The 22450-nt window shown below is 40.7% G+C and overlaps 1 protein-coding gene across 2 annotated transcripts; it reads right to left on the bottom strand.

The window, feature by feature from the left end:
- Window positions 1-220: 220 nt before the first annotated feature.
- Window positions 221-22020, bottom strand: ABHD17B (abhydrolase domain containing 17B, depalmitoylase). Of its 2 annotated transcripts, XM_082497619.1 has the most exons (5): window positions 21987-22020; window positions 15394-15627; window positions 15153-15306; window positions 2897-3076; window positions 221-2020 (listed from the first exon to the last, which is right to left on the bottom strand). In XM_082497619.1, the coding sequence occupies exons 2-5, from the start codon at window positions 15617-15619 to the stop codon at window positions 1801-1803; spliced, it is 780 nt and encodes a 259-aa protein (XP_082353745.1). In that variant the 5' UTR covers window positions 15620-15627; window positions 21987-22020; the 3' UTR covers window positions 221-1800. The 2 variants fall into 2 exon arrangements, with proteins under 2 accessions (XP_082353745.1, XP_082353744.1); XM_082497618.1 differs by having other exon boundaries at window positions 15153-15627.
- Between the last annotated feature and the right edge of the window lie 430 nt (window positions 22021-22450).

Below are 22450 nucleotides of genomic sequence, written 5' to 3' on the forward strand. Positions count from 1 at the left end.
ATCTATTTAAGATCACTTCCAATTGCAAAATCTTGGATTAGGATGAAAATCTTTAAGTCTAATATTATTGTGCCTGAATACTAATCTGAAGTTCAGAACACATTGAAGCATACTTGATCAAAAAGACAAACAGGAACCCAGTTGCTTGAGAACAAATTCAAATTTCTTTCTATCTAATTAAGGAATCAAAGAGCACAAGACAAGAAGTCACTGATGATTTCAAAGAAAACTAAATTTTAATTCATTACAGAAGAATGTTTATAAGTAGCTCTACAGCAGAAAACCTGTATGCTGAACAGCAGAAAGAAGTAAGATGAGGCATGGGGGTGGGAGAGAGATCAAAACAGCACCTGATGATAATTAAATATACTGACAACTCACAGCGATGGGTTACTGCTTTAGTTCTCAGATTTCCTAGAGTAAATGCGGAGTTGCTTATTATTTTGATATCACAAGCAACCATTGCTATTTCTTTTTAAAAAAGGAAAGGAAAACCAGCAAGTGTGTGGAATATTGTTTACTGTTAATCAACACATCTTAACCAAAGTTTTCACGATACTTGAAGCTACATTTATGTATACAATAGTCTTAATCACAAAAACCAAGCAGAACAATTAAACTACATAAGGCCTTAAAATTAGAAGCACAGTGTGTATTGTTGGAATATTACTTTCTTTACAAATAGGCTACATATAATTAAGTTTAATTTTCATAGTTTTATTCAAGCAAAATGCATTCAAGGGAAAGGCAACTTATAAAGTTTATTTTACTATGAGTTAACAGAAAAATGTCAATATTCTCTTCTTGCCCTACCCCATCCAGACATGATTAGTAAAATTTCCATACAATACTCAAAAAATAGTAAGCTTTTACACTAAACATCCAAAAGTAAGCCTGATCAGACAACTGCAAACTTGCAATTTGTTTATGACAAAGTTGGATAAACTTCCAGGTTCTTTCTAATGAAAGATTGCATCTCTATGCAATCAATGTTTAAAACTACATTGTCCATAAAGCCTTCTAGGTTCTAAAAGTCTTACTGGTTTCAATTAAGTACTTAGTGGCCTCAGTAGCAATCATGTCAATGGTATTTACGTTACAACAATGATAACTTGTGGTATTATTTTGGCAAGATTAGGACTGCTGAGAAGATGAGTGGGTAAATTTGTTTAACCTGAAAGGTAAGGGACAACACAAGAACAAAACAACTAAAGCAAAACCAAGCACAAAAGATACAAAAAATATGGAAAAAGAGATCTATTTTGACTCCCTCCCCCTACAACAGGGCATGGGTCATTTCCAGTGACTTAATTTTTATTACATACATTAGTATTTGCTCAAATTTCATGGCTATTACACTTCTACAGAACAACTGCTTAGAAGTCTGTTTTTTAATTTACACCTGTGCAACAGAGTAAGTCACAGTACATTTTGAGATGTTTAAAAAATATTTATAAACTTGTTTTTGATATGCTAAAGCATTTGGCAACACTTTTACAGCATTTGATTTTATATAATTAAATTTTCATACAGTACTCTGTGATTTTTTTTTTGTACATCTAAGAAGAAAAAACCTCACACAAATATGAACTGCCAAGCTTGACTGCATGATCATGTAATTCCAGTTTATAACGCTGGCATTAAAACCTTCATTAATTATGTTGACAAATCATTACCTATATATTTAATGAAGGCAACCGACATGATTTGAAAACACAACCTTCAGGTTTTATGTTATGTATTTATCAAGGCGTGCAGTTCTGCAGTGAAATGAAAAAGCATGTAAATATACAAAGAAAATTACAAGTTCACCAGTTCCTGTGACACAAACTGTTTTAATCTTTCAAGGTACTGTCCATAGAGTTCCACATCATTATGGCCCGCTCCTTCTACCCACAGTGGTTCTACAGGTCTCTGGCAACGCTCAAATAATGCTAGGCCATGTGAAAAGTCAATTACTTCATCTTCAGTCCCATGGATTATTAACACAGGAGATGTTATTTTAGAAATTTTGTCAATGCTGTAAGAAAAAGATTATATCTATGAACATAGAGAGCTTTATTAAATCTTTTTGAAGGACCAGACTGTTAATTTCATTTTTTAATTCACATTGTAATTAAATGATTTAATTCTGAAGTTGTTTAAATCATTAGAAAACTAGATCTTATCAACACCCTGGAAGCCATTACAGTAGCACATGTGAAGCCACACAGAAAGGAAAACACTACCGGAAACTATTAGGATCAAATAACAGAGCAATCCATCTAAAAGTGGTATTCATTACCGAGTTCACCTCAAAAAATAAAAGTCACTGGACTGATGAAAATATTACTTCAGAGTTTTTCAGTAAAAAAGTGCTTGTCAGAAGTGAAAGAATTTTAGCACTTAAAGTCTGACCATCTATGGGGAAAAAAAATTAGATGCTAAAAATACAAGTAATTCTTTGAGACAAGTGTACCGGTTTGTAATGTCCAACAAGTGGCATAGCTCTGAAATACATGACAGGAATTTTTTTCAGTTAAGGTCTACTTGGTTTTCCAGTCTTTGCTACTGATATACGCAAAAAACTTTGTTCAGTTACCCAGATTAACTATTCAATGGACTAGAACTGCTTGTTAGAATTAGCGATATTAGGGGTTACATATAAGAAAACTAATCACTTCTTTAACAGATACCCACTGAAATGATTAGAGATGTGAAAAACGTAGATCTACAAAGTTCTATGAACTCCTTCAAATCAAATCCTCTGTTGTTATTCACTCTGATTTTTCCCCAACTGTTTTTTTTTAAACCTTTGAAAGAAATTTCAGAGAATTTGCCATATTACTTGTTTCCTTAGTCTAAGTAGAGAAAAATGCATGCAGAATAATAATAAAAAAATAATCCTACGACTTACTTTGGGAATGCATCAAAGCAATAGGTCTTCTTGGTGTCAGGAAAAGCTACTCGCATTCCTGAGGTCAGTGGAGAATGAAGAATTACAGCAGCACTTTCATACCTAGCAGCAAGATCCACAGATGGTACTGTTCCTATACTCTGACCATATATAATCACATTTTCAGGGCGGATTCCATACCTAGAAAATTAAAAATGTTAACAAAAGTGGCATATGAAGTGAAACAGACAAAATCACAACTTCACAGCAAAGCAAAAAAGAAAAAAATTCTGAAGATTAAAATTTCCTGAAGAGGATAAACTATGTGAAACAGGAGCTTGGTAGAAGAACAAGCAAATGTATTCTGTAACATTCCTGACTTAAAGGGACAATTATTTACTCTGTATTTGCACTTTTTTTTTGCCTTATACCAGAATAATACTAAAATATGGGTTTATTTTTTTAAAATATGGATTTGTGAATGTAGTTGTGACTTGTATACTAGTTGAAAGCCTTCACTGGTAAGTCTAATGGACCTACAACAGAAAACTGATTACAGACTTACTAGCTCTATGGTTATCATCAAATGGAGCATAGTCAAATCTGCAAAAATTTGACTGGCTTTACTCTTCTGATAAAAACTGTAATCCAGTAACATTGCTCAGCAATTTAATGGGATCTAGAGCATGCCCACACAGACAGTGGTCAGAATATTATGTATCCTATGTAATAGCTGAGATGCTTCTTTCTTATCACAGTTGATTTGACATGCAAGCTAGCAAGAGGAATACCCAACCTAACCCACAATTAAGACAGCCCAATAAGCACTACAAAATTAAACTCAAAGCCTCCCTTCTAGTAAGACGAAAACACTCTTTTTTTTTTTTCTGTAATTAACAGAGGTAAACAAAAAAGAGTCATGAAACATCTAGTTAACACTTATAGAAGCCAGATCTAATATATTTTTCTGCATTAGTGAGGGTACAAAGAGCAGCTGGTTCCCCAGTAACACTGGAAAAGCCTCTAAGCAGAAAGTTATGCTGGCAAGAACAATGCCCACAGGAGAAGCAAGCTGCTGACACATTGATCTATACTAACAAAGTAGTCTTAGTACTGTTCATACTGCAAAGTGTATCTATCTGGGTACCTTTAACTTATTTGGGAAAGGTAGTACCTTAAATAGAAAGAGATACTACACTGCATTACAAACAAACAAAAAAAAATAAAAATCAAACATTGCTCTCATGTATTATCAGAAGCTTGTTCAGCTTTGAGTTAGAGCAGACTAGCCTAACACCACTGTGGAACAGCATGAGGTAAGTTTAATATTTGCCAACTGACTATAATCCTAAAAGGCTGACAATCAATTGTTTTTAGGTGAAGTGCTACCATTACCTCTTCTACAATAAATGCATGCATCTTTTCTGTCAAAGCTAGGTAACAACACGCATACCCAAAAAAGAGTTCTCCAATTAGTACATTTCACATACCATTTGTAAAGCCAGCAAAACAGAGGTAATGAAAAATTGTCCAGTATCTTATAAATATGGATAAATAACTGTATTGTAACTGGATAGGTCACCAAACACTAAAATTAGGAAAGTCTAAAAGCCTTAGAACCAGGAACAACAGGAAAAAAAGATGTTTCGCATGTACCAAGACATTCAAATTACCAACCAACAAAAAACCAAAAATCTGCAAGTCCTGTGTGTTACATCAGTACATAATAAACAGTTAATTAAAAAAAATATATATATCAGGATTTCAAGAAAAACAAAATCACATTTAAGTACTACTAAAAGTTAAGAACTATCAGAGACTGTGAAAACGAAATAGACTGGTGGAGCCATACCCTGAGGCCAAGGCAGCAGGAAGAGGCTCCATTGGAAGTGGTTGATCCCCTTCCTTCCTGTCACCAGGCGGAAGGAGAGAACTTAAGGGATAAGGAGGAGTGGAGTCAGATCCCTCCCCGGAGAGGCAAGCGGAACCTCTCACAGCCCCCCTCACCATCCCAATTGCCCTTGCAGAATAGGTATGGGGCTTTGGAATCCGAAGACCAGGCGATCGAGGATCCATCCAGTGAGGCGCCCAGTGCTGGGCACTCACCCTGCCGCCTCAGGACTTCCTCAACCAAGAAAGAAAGGAAGGTAATTGTGGTAGGTTCAGAACAGGGGAACAGAGGGCCCTATCTGTAGATTGGACCCATCCCACAGGGAAGTCAGCTGCCTCCCTGGGGCCAGAATTAAGGACATAAGGAGAAAACTCCCTTCCCTGGTTAAGACATCAGATTACTACCCACTACTGATATTTCAGGTAGGTGGTGATGAGGTAGGTACCAGAAGTCTAAGGGCAATGAAGAATGACTTTAGGGCCCTGGGACGGCTGGTTAAGGGATCGGGAGCACAAATAGTGTTCTCCTCTATCCCACCATTTGCAGGGGTTGACGAGGGGATAAATAGGAGGACTCAGGAAATTAACTCCTGGCTCCGAGACTGGTGTGTCCGGCAGAACTTTGGTTTTTTTGATCATGGGCTCATCTACAGGAAACCAGGCATGCTGGCAACAGGTGGGGGAAGCCTAACCCGAAGGGGAAGAAAGATCCTGGGACAAGAGCTAGCAGGGCTCATCTATAGGGCTTTAAACTAGGTTTGAAGGGGGATGGGGATGAGACCAGGATTACAAAAGTGGTGCCTGGGAGAAGCGTACCAGTGCTTCTGGGTAAAAGTGTTAGCAAGGTCTTGCAGCCTGTCCCAGTGATGGTGCGGGATGGTGAATTGTGTGACAGCCAAGACATGAGGGGTAGTGATGATAATTTGGTAGCTACAGTAGTGTCTAAGTATGATCAGGTGTGAATTAGGGCTTGTCCCCCCCAAGAAAGTGGCAGGGCAATTAGCCCAGCTGAAGTGCATCTACACTAATGCACACAGCATGGGAAATAAACAGGAGGAGCTGGAGGCCATTGTACAGCAAGGAAACTATGATATAGTTGCCATCACAGAAACATGGTGGGAGGACATACACAGGTGGAGTGCTGTAATTGATGGCTACCAACTCTTCAAAAAGGATAGGCAAGGAAGGAGAGGTGGTGGGGTGGCCCTCTATGTTAGGGGCAGTTTTGAATGTCTGGAACTTAACAGTGTGGATGACAACACTGAGTGTGTATGGATAAGAATTAAGGGGAAGGCCAATAAGGCAGACATCGTGATGGGAGTTTGTTATAGACCTCCTAATCAGGATGTAGAAGCCGATGAAGTATTCTATAAGCAGCTGGCAGAGGTATCACGATCATCTGCCCTTATTCTTGTGGGGGACTTCAACTTCCCAGACGTCTGCTGGAAATACTACGCAGCAGAGAGGGAACAGTCATGGAGGTTCCTGGAGTGTGTGGAAGACAACTTCCTAACACAGCTGGTGAAGGAACCAACTAGGGGAAGTGCACTACTGGACCTACTGTTTGTTAACAGAGAAGGTCTTGTGGGGGATGTAAAGGTTGGAGGTCGCCTTGGGCAGAGTGATCACGAAATGATAGTATTTTCAATTCTTGATCAAGTAAGGTGGGGAGCCAGCAGAACTGCCACCTTGGATTTCCGAAGGGCAGACTTTAGCCTGTTTGGGAGCATGGTCGAGAGTGTCCCTTGGGAGGCAGTTTTGAAGAGCAAAGGTGCCCAGGAAGGCTGGGCATACTTCAAGCAGGTGCTCTTAAAAGCGCAGGAGAAGGCCATCCCCTTGTCTCGAAAAACGAGCAGACGGGGAAGACGACCAGCCTGGCTAAATAGAGAACTTTGGCTGGACCTCAGGAAAAAAAGGAAAGTTTACATTCTCTGGAAAAGGGGGTTGGCAACTTATGAGGACTATCAAGATATAACAAAGCTATGTAGGGGGAAAATGAGAAGGGCCAAAGCTCAATCAGAACTCAGCTTGGCCACTGCAGTTAAAGACAATAAGAAGAGATTCTTTCAGTATATCAATAGAAAAAGGAAGACTAGGGAAAATGTAGGCCCACTGGTGAATGAGACAGGTGCCCTAGTGGTGGAGGACGCAGAGAAGGCAGAGTTACTGAATGCCTTCTTTTCTTCGGTCTTCACTGCTAAAGCTGTTCCTCATGAATCCCACACTCTGAAGGCAAAGGGGAAGGTGTGGAGAGAGGAAGATTTTCCCTCAGTTGAGGAGGACCGTGTCAGAGACCACTTGGCCAAGCTGGACATTCACAAGTCCATGGGCCCTGATGGCATGCATCCGCGAGTGCTGAGAGAGCTGGCAGATGTTATTGCTAGACCACTCTCCATTGTCTTTGAAAGGTCATGGAGAACAGGAGAGGTGCCTGAGGACTGGAGGAAGGCTGACATCACTCCAATCCTCAAAAAAGGCAAGAAGGAGGACCCAGGGAACTACAGAACAGTTAGTCTAACCTCTGTCCCTGGGAAGGTAATGGAGCGACTCATTCTGGATGTCATCTCCAAACACGTTGAGGAAGAGGAAGTTATTGGAAGTGGTCAACATGGATTTACCAAGGGTAAATCATGCTTGACCAATCTGATAGCTTTCTATGATGTTATAACTGGTTGGCTGGATGAGGGGAGAGTTGTGGATGTCATCTACCTTGACTTTAGCAAGGCTTTTGACACTGTCTCCCATGACATCCTCATTAGGAAGCTGAGGAAGTATGGGCTAGATGAGGTGACAGTGAGGTGGATTGAGAGTTGGCTGCGGGACAGAACTCGGAGGGTTGTGATCAGCGGCACAGAGTCTAGTTGGAGGCCTGTAACCAGTGGTGTCCCCCAGGGGTCAATACTTGGTCCAATTTTGTTTAATATATTCATTAATGACCTGGATGAGGGGACAGAGTGTATCCTCAGCAAGTTTGCTGATGATACCAAACTGGGTGGGGTGGCTGACACCCCAGAGGGCCGTGCTGCCATCCAGCGTGACCTGGACAGGCTGGAGAGCTGGGCAGAGAAGAACCTAATGAGGTTCAACAAAACCAAGTGCAAAGTCCTCCACCTGGGGAGGAAGAATGCTAGGCACCAGTACAGGTTAGGGGCGGACCTGCTGGGAAGTAGCTTGGAGGAGAAGGATCTGGGGGTTGTGGTAGACAGTAAATTATCCATGGCCCAGCAATGTGCCCTTGTTGCCAAAAAGGCCAATGGAATCCTGGGCTGCATAGGGAAGAGTGTGGCCAGTAGGTCGAGGGAGGTCATTCTCCCCCTCTACTCTGCGCTGGTGAGGCCAAAACTGGAATACTGTGTCCAATTTTGGGCTCCCCAGTTCAAGAGGGACAGGGAACTGTTGGAGCGAGTCCAGCGAAGAGCAACTAAGATGATTAAGGGCTTGGAGCATCTGCCTTATGAGGAAAGGCTGAGAGAGCTGGGACTCTTTAGCCTGGAGAAGAGAAGGCTGAGGGGAGACCTTATTATGGCGTACAAGTATCTAAAGGGTGGGTTGAAGGAGGATGGAGCCAGACTCTTTTCAATGGTTCCCAGTAACAGGACGAGGGGCAATGGGCACAAGTTAGAACACAGGAAGTACCGTTCAAATACACGGAAACACTTCTTTACGGTGAGGGTGACAGAGCACTGGCACAGGCTGCCCAGGGAGGTTGTGGAGTCCCCTTCTCTGGAGATTTTCAAGACCCGCCTGGATGCAGTCCTGAGTAATGTGCTCTAGGCAATCCTGCTCTAGCAGGGGAGTTGGACTAGATGATCTCTAGAGGTCCCTTCCAACTCTGATAATTCTGTGATTCTGTGATTCTGTGAAAATGTCACTATCACTAGCAGAACTCATTAGACACCCAAATAAGCTTTCTTCATTCAGGCTAAAATCCACTGTTCACAGCTAACATTAACTATTCATCCATTTATGCAAATTGTGTTCTGCTAGAATGAAACATACAAGCTATAAAAGTACTATCACAGATAGATTCTATGAAAGTATCTGTATCATAACTACTTAATTATTATCAGTGTTTCCTAGAAAGTTTCTAGTATCTTAATCAAATTCAGAGTTGTAAAACACTAAGACTCAAACACCAGCCTGGAACTACAGGCAAGCCCTCCACCTCACAACAGTTCTCATAGCATAAAAAGATACAAACATTCTGATTAACAAGATTTTCTCAAAATTCAAACACACAAAAGTAAAATAAATTAAAGCTTTGAAACCAGAAGAAATGTAAGGTCTTCACTATTCCTGTCTCTCTTCTGAAATAACTGAGTACAGCCTAGTACCTCTCTTTTCACAGTGAATCTCCCAATTCAAAATAATTCAAGTCACATTTGTCCATTTTGAAAGTACAGTATGTCCTCCTATCCCTTTCATATAATCTGAACAAAACTCCCATTAATACCTGACACTTTGCATCATTAGTATGGCATGAAGTTTGCAGTACGTTATGACATAACATAGTTCTCATATAAAAAAACTTGCAAATCATCACACTTGCATTTCCTCAAGTATTGAGTTTTACAAGATGCAGGCCTTTGCACAGAAAATTAAAACAAAACTTAAAAGTTTATTTTGGAGCATATATTCTCCTCTTTCTCGTTATTCTTTCCCCTATTTTTAGATCCAAATCCTTCAGCCTGAAGATAGCTAAATATTAGCTACAAAAATAATAATAAAAAAAGCATTTACTATATTTGGATTAAAATAATCCTTTATCCATCACTGCCAAATAGACTACCTTCACAGTACCCATCACAAACTATTTTTTGGACAGCCTGGAAACTAAAATTGTGAGGCCAGTCACCAGAAGTGGCGGTTAAAAGTAGTCAGACTTATGAATATTCTGGCTTGAAAAAAAAAACAACCAACAAACCATGAAGCTTGGAAATCAGAGAACAACATCTGCTGTGTCTGTCTCTAGTCTTCCGTCTTCTCTTGAACAGTGTTTGGGAAAAAGAAAGAGCCCAACTGTCCCTCAGTTCCTCTCTCCTAAGAGTATCACTTTCCTATCTAAAATGGAACAATTCCTGAAAAGATAACTGCTGGTTAAGTTCTCTAGTCATAAAATTTATCTACTACTTTCAACAGTCCTGTAAACTCCAGGTAAAATCCAAGAAGTTTGGTAGAAAATTATTAGTTGACTACACACCTGGTCTCCCAAATGAGGAAGTACCAGATCAAGAAGGAAGGGATGCTATCCAGAGGGACCTGAACAAACTCAAGAAGCAGGCCCATGCCAACCTCATGAGGTTCAACAATGCCAAGTACAAGGTCCTCCATGCAGGCCAGGGCAATCCGAAGCACAGATACAGGCTGGGTGGAGAATGGATTGAGGACAGCCCCGACGAGAAGACCGTGGGGGTGTTGGTTGATGAGAAGCTCAACATGAGCCAGCAATGTGTGCTTGCAGCCCAGAAGGCGAACTACATCCTGGGCTGCATCAAAAGAAGTGTGACCAGCAGGTTGAGGGAGGTAATTCTCTGCCTCTACTCTGCTCTTGTGAGACCACATCTGGAATATTGCGTCCAGCTGTGGATCCCTCAACATAAGAAGGATCTGTTGGAATGGGTCCAAAGGAGGGCCATGAAGATGATCAGAAGGCTGGAGCACCATGAGGACAGGCTGAAAGAGTTGGGGTTGTTCAGCCTGGAGAAGACTCTATGGAGACCTTATAGCAACTTTCCAGTATCTGAAGGGCACCTACAAGAAAGCTTGAGAGGAACTTTTTACAAGGGCATGTAGTGATTTACATAGAATTAAACGTACCTCTGTTGACATAATCTTGGAGGCATCCACACAGAGAGTCTGAGCACTCACAAACTTCTGCCCTATCATCCCAGTAGAAGTACAGATTAATGTCACTACAAAGCTAAGCTACTGCCAAACAGAAGAGAACCACTTTCCTATTTGCATCTTCAGCCGCATTTCCCCTCATTTGGCTTCAGCAACTAGTTTAAGAAACTGAATTAATCTCTTCTGGGCACCCCCAGAAGGGAGAGCAACTACTTTTCTGCTCCTTTGTGCTGGCTGTCTTCATGGCCAGGCAAGAAATGACATGCCACTGGTGGGTTAAAGGAAGGAGCAAGCCAATAAATTGTTGTAACTGTACCATCAGACCACTCCTTAGAATCAGGGCCCAAGCTAACTAATGAAGGCAGTATCCTCTTCTGCAAGCCCACATATTCTGATCAAATATACATGGTCTATTGCAAAAAAAAAGGTAATCCTCAACACTCCTGCCTGATCTTTTCACCTTCTGGCAGAAAAGAGAAACTGCTATAAAGCAATGAAATATTCTTTTTTTCCCTTTGTGACAAACTTCACAATGTGTTGTGGCAGAAACTCCTTCACTGTTTCTTTTATATTTCTGTCTCCATAACAAGGCCTGTTCTGCACTTTACTTATCTTAATGGCAATCCACCTCTTGTCCGCCCCTCCCGCCGTCTTTTTATTTTTTCTTTTCATAGAATCATAGAACAGTTTGGGTTGGAAGATGATCTAGTCCAGCCCCCCACCACAGAAAGGGACATATTTCACTAAGTCAGGTTGCTCAAGGCCACAATTGACCTTACCTCGAACACTTTAATTGGAGATATATATCCTATACCACTTATATTAGATATTCCTCGTATTGTATACTTTCATTGTATATGTATCACATTACCATGATGTGCAATACAAAATGCATGCCTGGCTGTAACAAGTGGGTTTTGGGTTTGGTTTTTTGTTTGTTTGTTTGTTTTTTAAACTTCAGTTACCTTTCACAACCAAATCCCAGCTGAAACTATCATACTGTACTTGCAGGCTCTTAGAGTACCTGCCATTTTGGCCTTGATATACTTAAGGGAGACAGAAAACATTTTATCTTTTTACTTCTGAACTACTGCTGTTAATCTAGAAGACTCAGTCACTTTTCAATAATAAAAGAAAGTATCAATAAATGAACCTTAGAAGGGTACATTTTCAATAGTACCTCTCAGGCTAATGAAGAGGTGTAGTAGGTGCTCTGGTGAGGCCACTGTTTGTGAAGCTATTGCAACACACGCATTTAACCAACTGATAGCAGTGCTTGGGGCACAAGGAACAAGGGGGAACATCCTGAGGGAATTTTCAATGCACATTTCAGAACCTTTTGTCATCAGGCACATAGCACACAAAATTACACCTGCAAATTGCAGAACATGAAGGGCATGAACATCCTCCACACCTTTAACTATCAACATTCCAGGCCATGAATTAAATTGATGAGCGTACAGCTCTCCAACTCAGATGCACATTCCACTTCTTGTGTATACAACACGTAACATTGCTAGAAGAAAAAGGGAACTATGTTTTATGAGAGGCAAGCCCATTGACCATGCATGTAGTAATCAACAAACTGCACCTCCTCTGTCTCTCTCATGATGGTTTGGCCTCTTCTAAACCCTAGAATGCTACTGGTACATTTGATTTATTGGCAAGACTCCTCTTCATGATAAACTGAGCTACTTTTCCCTATCAACTTAAAAAAAAATTCTCTCCAAATATTCAAAGTTAAGGCACCTCATCTTTTAGCAAATTCCCCCCTCCATCTTTGAATGAAAAAAAAAAAAAAATGTAATTGATGAATTCTCAAAAGCACACTTTCAGCCAACATCCAAACAGATTTGATACTATTTCTATATTGGGCTGTTCAAATTATGAACATTCTGTCCACTTTGACATGACACATCAATCAGATGGTGAGATTCACCCTTCAATTTTTCAATTATTAAACAGTCCATGATAAGCAAAAATGAAAAAGCTGTTTGGAGTCTTAAAGGTAAATACAGTCATAAGGACACTCTGTCAAGTCTTCAGGTTTCCGAATGAGCACCACTTGCCCTGCATTTGTCTGGGGCTGGTTAAACCTTTCCACCCTTGCTAGGGTGTCATCAAAGACCTTCAGAGACCAGGACAGCAGAAAACAGGCGTATACCAAATGACTCCTGGCATTTCAACACTTTGTAGCTATGACAGTCAGAAAAAGAATGTCCTCACTTGCAGCTTTTATATAGTCCCATGCACATGAATATGCAATAAACCGCAACTTTCCCAAACACGATGGCAGTGAATCACCTTGCCTTGTTCTACAGTCGGCATCCACATGGATAGCTACTGCTTCCTATTAAAATACTCAAAGCAGGTAAAGAATAGGGACACAATTCATAATCTGCATCTGCTGTTTACCTCTTCTGATCTGCTGCCAAATTAGCCTTCTATATTCATTTACAGGAATGATAATATTCACATACCCTTACAGCAACCACTTTTAAGAAAGTGACGTTGGACCAACCTCACTGTCACCCTCAATACTAGTTCCAGACTATTTCACCCTAGGTGTCCAGTCCCCACTGGACAGTTGTGCCAATTTACAGATGACTATCCGGATTGTCCTTCCAAGATATAAAACTTAACACACTAACACATCTCCACCACAAGCAGCTGTGTTGACTGTAGAATAAAGTCCCCACCAGCATTTCAACTACCCCCAAAATACATTTTAATGCTAGGTTCTATGATCCCATTTCTCAGAACAGGGAAAGCAGAGATCTGTAGGTAGCTGTGATCAACCTCCAACAAAGGTAATTTCTCCATTCTTTTCTTCCTCCCATCACAATCTGTGAGGTACAGTTTAAAAGTCTAGGATCCCTTTCTTCTCTCATACCATCAATATGAATTTCAAAGGAGTTACAGCTATATTTACATCCATCCTGCAAACAATCCGCTGAATTAATTTGTTTTTGCAGAACACTTGCATTATAAAACGTTAAAGATGGTGTCAGTGACAATGACAAAACAGGCTATGCTAGAAAAGTGAATCAATGCTGCAGCAAATGCTTAAAAGCTCCATTCTGGTCCAGATATTCCTCAAGTATTTAAACACAGCTGACCACTGATTCAGGGCTCAAGAGAATACTGTGGACTGGTAACCGAACTGTGTGAGCCAGTATACCCAGAGTCATGTGCTGAACTTCTCCCTCCTACATTCAGCATTCAGATACAAGTACAAGATGAGGTCTGCCAATTGCAAAGTTGTTGAAAGTACCACAGTGGAAACTAGGAACACCAACCACTTTTTAAGCAACGGAAAAAATTCAGTTCACAATCGTGAAACACACAAGTTGTGCAGACCAATACAAGCTGTAAACACTCTACAGAATTACATATTTCTAAAGGAGGTTTTGACACAAAGAATAAATGCAGACAGCAAATGGGATTGAGGTGACATAATTCCTGAATGGAGGAAGGAAAAGCAGATAGATGAAGTATTAGAGTATTTAGAGTTCCCTCCGACAATGCTGATCAGCAAAGGGCATGTTCAGATGGGATATTATAATAAACAATCTTATTTGATTAGGGAAGGTACACGATGGATCGTTCAAGAATAGAGAATTCAAGTTTCAATCACATTTACTTTTAGGTTTTCAATCAGAAATCCGTCACAGGGAGTAAGAGACAATAAATACAAGTTAGTTCATAAAACAGAGCCTGTAAACTGACAAAAACAATTAAGTCTCACCATCTAGTTCTCTTCCACCAGAGGATGTCTCCAGAGTATTTCATCTTACTATTTTATCTCTCTAAAACCAGAGGCTTAGAACACAGAAGCTGCTGAAACAACATCCTTCCAATTTGCATTATTTTCCTTGTCTGGTTTTAATCTATTTAATCTAACACTACTGATTCAAATTCCTGTTTTTTGTTCCCACTGTAATGTATCTACACAGATCAATTACAACCTCTCCCACACATCATATTTTGCCAAGATAAAAACATCTTTTTGTTTTATATAGAAAGCTATCTTTGGAAATACTGTAGCTGATAGTCTGAATTCTGAAACAAAGGTGGTCTGAACACCACACAGAAATCCAAATTGAGTCTTACCAGATTCTCTTATAACAGCTTTTCCACTGCCCCTTCCTACAAAAAAGTAGGTCATGGAATTATCTGAAAAACCAACCTGCATCATCTCACACCCACATCACACCAGTGACTCAATTACTGGGGACTCAATTATTATAGGTTTTTCCTATCTTCTGATACTTCCAACTCAGAAGACCCCAAACTGTGACAAGAAGGTTTACCTTCTAATCATTCAAGACTGAAACATACATTATTAAATTTCATCCCATTCCACTATATCAGTACTATATACTTCTCACTACTGACAATGCCTTCAGCATAAGGCACAGCAATCAGCTGGGATATGAATCCATTAATCCTAAAATACAGCATTTCTGTTTAAACTACCAATGCAGATTAAGTACAACCATTTTAAAGTACCGGTAAAAGAAAAATATCCACTAAGTCTTACCTTGTCCTAAGAGCCACCCAAGCAGCATCAATGTCAGCATATAGATTCTTCTCTGTTGGCTTCCCGGAACTCGCACCATATCCAGAATAATCATATGAAAATATGTTGCAATTAATCCGTGAACCCAGTCCTATGTAAAAGCTGCTCATCTGACCTAGGTCAACAGCATTTCCATGTGAGAAGAGCAAAGTATACTTGGCGTTAGGTGAGCAACGCACAAACATACAGGCAATCCTGTTACCTTTACTTGTTCTAGTCATGAAACACTCAATGGCATCTTTTTCTCTAGAAGAATACTGCCAGTCTGCTCGCTCTGAGAGATGTAAAGTCCAGCGACTACCACTCTCATCACACATCAGTGTGTACGTGGGATCAGGAGGTAAGAATGCCAGTTTGGAGGCAATTTTCCCTGGGCATGGCGGACAACAGAACAGGCAACACAGTTCACTAAAGGAAAGATTATTCATCTTCTAGTCTGAAACAGGAAGAGAGAATGGTATCAGTTTCTAGTTACAATCCTTTATAAAAAAAAAGAAAATCTCATGGAAAATGTAAACTTAACCTCTCTAGAAAATAATACATAACTTTAGTGGAAACATTTAACAAAACACAGATATAAATATATATGTAAATTTCTATATAATAGCTTATTTGATATTATTAGCTACTTTAGAATGAGCATATTATTAAAGAAAAGTGATAAATCTACAGCCCTGCCAGATATTAAAAGTAAAATATGATTACCCAGGGAAAGAACAAGCACGAATTTTGGAGTTACTTTGGGGAAATGAAGTCCCTCATCTTAAGCTATTAAGAGAAGTGTTCATCCCATCAACAAATACATATTTTATAAAAAAAACAATTAAAATACGTTGCAGTGTTTGCAGGATACTAAGGCTATGCAAACCTCTGCAGCCAAAAATCACAACTGCATTTCCTAAATACAGAGAACATGTATTGCTGTCATGAGTTAGGTGCTCCTGCAAGCAGTATCACCAGTATGAAAGGTGCATGAAGGTAAAAACCTAGAAGGCAAACCAAGATGGTTCTGCTGGCTTAGCAAACACTGTAGACCTTCAGTACACTAAAATCCAGGTTTAAACTCTTCCTTGCTCCACATATTGGCTGATATAAATGTTTCCAAACCCTTCAAAGAAATTATTAGTTTAAGTTTTCTATATTGCACACAGGAATTAGGACTATATTAATGATATGACTATTTTTATTCCATTTGTTAAGAAAAACATCCCAAACCAAATGCTCTATCACAGATATTTGGCAAATCAATATAGTCTATACTACCAATTCAAAGCACTGGTTAACAGAGTGGGGGGAGGAAAAAAAGTAAACACACATATCCCTAAAGCAAGGTAGATAAAGATACACTTGCCCTGAAAACCAGGCATTATATCCTCTTAATTTACGGCATGGAGAAGGGAGAGGGGAGATAAAAAATCCTTTGTTGTGATAATATTTTTTCTCGGAGGTAGGAAGAGTAATGAAATCTGGAAACCAGTACACCTAAGATGAGCATTTAAACTACTTTCCCTGTGTTGTCATCTGACATTTCACCTCAACTTCAACAACTTTTCCATCCCAAATCTATCTACAGGTCTCAAGCTCAGTTCCTGCCAGGTCACTGCGAACAGAAACACTCTTACAGTGAAATGTACCAGCTTTGACTGTTAGATCAAAGTTTACAAATGGGAGCAAAACAAGCTGATTTCTGACATCCACAGTTCCATGCCATTTCAGAAATACTTGGGTAATCCAACAATAAAATCTTACTGCTAACTATAATACTTGGTGATATTTAGATCAATATTTCAAGTTTGTCCTCTAACTTGCATACAAGCATAATTTCCACACCTGTATAAATTTCTCTTTAGAAAAGCTTCAAGGACACTGCTGTAAGAACTGCTGAATACAGATCACAGAACAAATATCTGTATTTTGGGTGTATGAATGGTCTCTTCCTTGTGGTGGAGTATGAATGCATACTGCATACAATGCTAAATAGAGTACACTTGTACAGTAGTAAACACAAGCACAGCAAGACAGTCAGATAAACAGCATGAGCATTCTTGGAATACTACTCCTCTTTGTAGGGCACAACCCTCCCCCCCCTTTTTTTTGCCAAGGCTGCCACAGCCAAGTGCTTTCACACTGACTCTCTAGTTTTCTTCAAAATAGAGGGAAATCACAGATTCTCAGACATGGGTGACCAACGTTACCAATTTTGTAACCAGATGGCGGGAAGGGTGTACTGATCACCTCCCATAAAAGGGTAGATTGTCTCTTAAATGAAGATCCTGAATAAATGACCATATTTCTGCCAGCTAAATAAACCACCTCATGTAATCAGCATAAGTAGTCTCTCAAATTTGGAATAGCTCATTTGTTCCCTGTCAGGTGAGATTATCTGGACCTTAAATTTAATTCTAACCTGCAAGTCAGGAAAAGAAGTGGAAGAGGTCTGTCTATGGAAGAGGTCTAGGGATTGGCAAAAGGTTTGGGCTGTTTTATCCACAGGAAAAACTCAGTACTTTTTTTCCTTCTCCACGTTTCTTATAGCTGAGTGGACCAGAGGAGCCACTTCTTTCACCTTTACTTAGAAAGTTCATGTTCACAGCCCAGAAAAACTGCTGTGATGCTTCAACAGGCTTTTTATTTTCTTCTTCAAGAAGTGCTTATGACCCAGTATTCAACCACACTTCTATCTGAAACTATTAAACCGATCTGTTCTGAGTAAGTTTTCCCACAAGAAAAGCTGAAAGTCAAAGGCAGATACTACAGTTTATTTGGGAGGGGGGGGATTATTTTATGTGAAAAATTCAGAAGAACATGTACCTCCAAAAGTGAAGTATAAATAGCCTGTTCTGCCCAGGAACAGCAGATTGTGCTCTATTCCAGCATACAATGATAGCTACATAATTTCTTACTTGCTTCCTAATCTACTTGTCAGAAAGAATTAAAACAGGAGTTTACATTATTTATAACTATAAACAGCGCAGCAATACTACAAATATGATCTCACTCAGAAAATATTTGCTATTTGTCAAAGTCATTTCAGAAGACTGGGAGCTGGCCTGTGGAATTCATGCACAGGGCAGTACTGCAATGTCCTGGTTTGAGTAACCACAGTTAATCAGCTGAGGTGGTACTGTGCCCCAAAATAGCTTAAATGTGCTAAAAATGGGCTGTTGCCACATATGGCAAATGACTTATGCTGAAGACCATGGCATAAATACTATTTCTCCCCTATGCTAGACTGTAATGTAGACTTTTTATAATGTCCATTTAATCCAATGGAAACTGTCTACTGAAATTAAAGATTCTCATGTCAGAGTTGTTCTCCATCTAAATCATGGCTAGCAATAACTCCGATCTTTAAAATAAATACTTGCTACTGTCTTCACTCAGAAGACCCAAGAAAAACAGCAGATCCCTAGCATGACTAACTGAACAAATCTGACACAAAACACCTACTGAACTTCCTCAAGAGGGTACCTTCAACTAAATGCAAACAATGTTTCCATTATACTGGAACTGGTTTGTCATTCATTGTGTTCACATGAGTGTGTTCTTAACCTCCGGATCTGGAATGGAACCAGGATGTGAGAGTCTCCCCAGGGTGTATAGAGTAATTCTGATATCAGTGTTTAAAAATTCAACCGAATCACCATTTCAGCCTAGCAGTTATCCACCAGATGTCATAATTTAACTTCAACTAAACAAGCATTATCTTTCCTCAAAAGGTATACTGCTCATATACTTCAATGAGGGATTAACCCTAATGTTACCACTCCAATAGCGGGTTTTTAAAACGTTTTTAATGTTATAAAACACATTACACGTTTTCCTAATGATTCATCCGCCAGAAATTATTACAGTAAAAATTAAAAGAAAAGTCACAAAGCCTCTTTCATTTAACGTCACTCAGCCTTGGTAAAAGCTTTGGAGATCAACAGACTTAAGAAACCAATTATTTTATTAAGTCTAGAATATAATTTAAGGAACGTACACAAGGTATCACAAGTGAAGTTGCATTGAAAATTACTCTGAAAACAAATGTATGCTCTATCTGGACTCTTACTGAAAGCGGGGTAAAAACAACACTGACCACAAATTACCTTAAGCATACAGTTCCGCAAGTACAGATGAATAACTTTAATGGCACTTGTTTGTCTAAGATATGTTGTGAACACTTAAGTTATAGTTTAACACCTTCTGAGCATATATGATGTAAACATCTGTGTTTACTACAGTAGCATCGTCAGACACAGCGATCAACACATCCCAACAACATAACTATTTCTGATAAAGTAAGTAGTACTGATAAAGAAACCAGTGCTGCTCTGCAAACACAGTTGCTAATGCTGGTAAAATTACTAACAACAAAAGAATATAATAAGAGAAATATATATATCCTTTAAAATTATACTGATTATTTTCATATAAATGAAGTGGGAAAATTCTGTGGAAGAAACTGGAAAATTGATAAATTTCTACTTTTGCACCAAGAAAGGCTAAGAAGTAAAACAGACCCAAGTGGTATCACCCATCCCTTCTGGGATAGCTTTTAAAAGGAAGGGGAGATCATTTTATCAAATTTATCTCTTTAACTCTCTCATGAATAAGAAAGTAACATAGAAAATGACAAATGTAAAAATGCCCACAGGCAGTAATTTCTATCCATTCTTTGGCAATTAACCTTTCTGCCTTCATTAAGGCTGATAGAAGAGGGGGGGAAGTATCTAATCTGAAAGAACACCTCAAATATTTATCTTGTGATTGCTACGATAAAACAAATGTAGTTCTTTCACATAAACAATTTCTGTCCTCTTCCCTCTGCAAATCATAACAAGAGAGTGGCTCCTTTTATGCACATCTTGAGTACTTCACTACATATTAGCCTCAAAAGCCTAACCCTTGCAAACACTTATCTAGAAATCTTATATTTACATTAAATATACATTATTCTAATTGTATATTTAAATTAAATTACTTATTTCATAGGAACTATTCACAAGAACAAAGTCAAACTTGTAAATGCAACTGCTGGTTTGTAAATTTTAGTGGCTCTCTAAGTGTAACAGGCCGGATATTGTTGGGGTTTTTTGTTTCTTTGTTGTTTGGGTGTTTTTTTCTTTTCTAATCATCATTTTTCTGTACATACTGCTGAAATATGAAACTCTAAAGTAGCTTCCCTCGCCCTTTCATTGAACACAATGCAATGAAAACTTGAGTTCAAGCCACTACTGAAGCACTTATATTTATTTCAACATCTATGTTATATTAAAAATGGGACAGAAGGGTGTAAACAACCTCCAACTACTTCAACAGTTAAAGCAACAAAATATTCAGTAGGGAAAAAAAAAAATCAGTGTCTGATTAAGTATTAAATAAAAACATTAAATTAAGAGAATTATTAAGAAAGGACATACAGTAGGCCCAGAAAAGAACACAGAGGAAGTCTATTCAATAATGAAAAAGCCATACCAAAAAATACCCTGATGTAACTCTTTACAGTAGTTTTCAAAGAGCAAAACAACCTACATAAAAACAGAGAATGCCTGACAGGACCAAAACTTCTTTTTGGTTAGTTTGATTTTAAACAAATAAACAGCTTTACTATTCTCACAAATTCTAACAATATTATACAGCTTAAATTGTGTATAGAGACAGTATTCTGCTGCTGCTGCTGGTTACTTTGTAAACCTTAAAACTTAATGGCACAGCTGAAAAAAGAAAGTGAATACAGGAAACACCAAGTGAAAAATCCAGCCATTCGTTTTCACTTCAAGAGACACTTCAAGACATTCTTCTCACTTCAAGAACAAACAAACCCTCTGAAGATCCCAGATAGACAGCTGTGGGATTAAGTCGGATTACACAATGTTTTGCATGCTCCAAGAAGACTCTGCACCACGGAACTGGTCTGCCAAAACAACCTGCACGCTGACAGGCGCTGAAGCCCCCTATTGTACTTCAGCCACACCAATCTAGCACTTGACGGCAGCAGTTGGTCAATCACTAACAAGAAGTTAAGCTTTTAAAACGGGTCTACATTCCGATGGTACTATTTTGGTTTCCGCAGTCATGCATTTTTCTAGCTAGCTTCTGGCCAAATACTTTAAACTTTTAAATTAATAATACCTGAGAGCAATTTTAAGGCCAGCATCACTCCCACCATCAACAGCAGAAGCTGAAAAAACGCATTAAATCAGGCTCGCGAAAATTAAATGAACTCTTCAGGTGCCTGTATCTAAAAAAGACTTCCCAGAACTCAACAATACTGTCACGGAGGGACTATTTAGACCCGCTAAAAGCCAGAATTTAACAAGCACTTTAAAGTTCGTTCCCCGAACAAAGGCGTCCACGGCGAGACCACGGAGACGGGAGCACCGGGACACCCCTTCCCGCGGCGCCGGGGCCACCGAGGGCGGCAGAGCAGTGGCCCCCGGGCTCACAGCCGGGACGCGGGCGGGGGGGTCGCGGCTCTTCCTCCTGCCCCATGCCACAGCCCCAGGAAGGAGGGGCCGCCACAGGCCTGCCCCGGACGGCGGCGAAGTGCTGCGGATAAGTGAGGAGGGAAGAGAAACGGCCGGACCTGCCGAGGGGCCAACTCGCCGCCACACCTCAGAAGCGGATCCTCCAACCGCAACCCCACCGCCAGCGCCGAGCCGGGGCCGCCGCCGGCTGCTCCCCACCACCCCCTCAACCACAACCCGCCCGGCCCCGCACCGTCCCGCCCCGGCCCCGCCGCTGCCGGGGGACGGCGGGGGTGAGGGGGACGGGAAGGACGGATGGACAGACAGGCACAGCCCGTACCTGCGTCTGGCGCTCCGCTCCGCTCGGCGGCGGCGGCGGCGGCGGCGGCAGCGCGCGCGCGCGCGGCTCCGTCCTTTCCCAACGGCCGCCGCTCCAACGCCGGGTCGGCGGGGGGAGGGGTGCCGGTCGTGCTGACTAACGGCGCGGCGGGCGGCTGTCAGCGCCCCGGCCGGCGCCCGCAGCCCCCCGGCAGAGAACGCACGGCCCCTGGATGAGCTGCTCTCCGCGCGGCCTACGGGAGCGGCGCCAGCCTCGCCTCACCGAGTGACTGCATCGGATCGAGCGGCTGCTCCAGCGGCCAAGGGGGCGACGGGGCGGGGCGGGGCGGGGCGGGACCGGCCGCCGGCTGCAGCCCACCAATGGGGGCGCAGCCCGCAGCGCCGCTCCGGCCACTGAGGCTCCGCCTGAACGCGTGTGGGTGGGAAGCAGCGAAGAGGCAGCGAACCGTGGTGGGCGGAGGGGTT

The sequence above is a fragment of the Vanellus vanellus genome (assembly GCF_965231255.1).
Source record: "Vanellus vanellus genome assembly, chromosome: Z".
In the NCBI taxonomy this organism is placed as follows: domain Eukaryota; kingdom Metazoa; phylum Chordata; class Aves; order Charadriiformes; family Charadriidae; genus Vanellus; species Vanellus vanellus.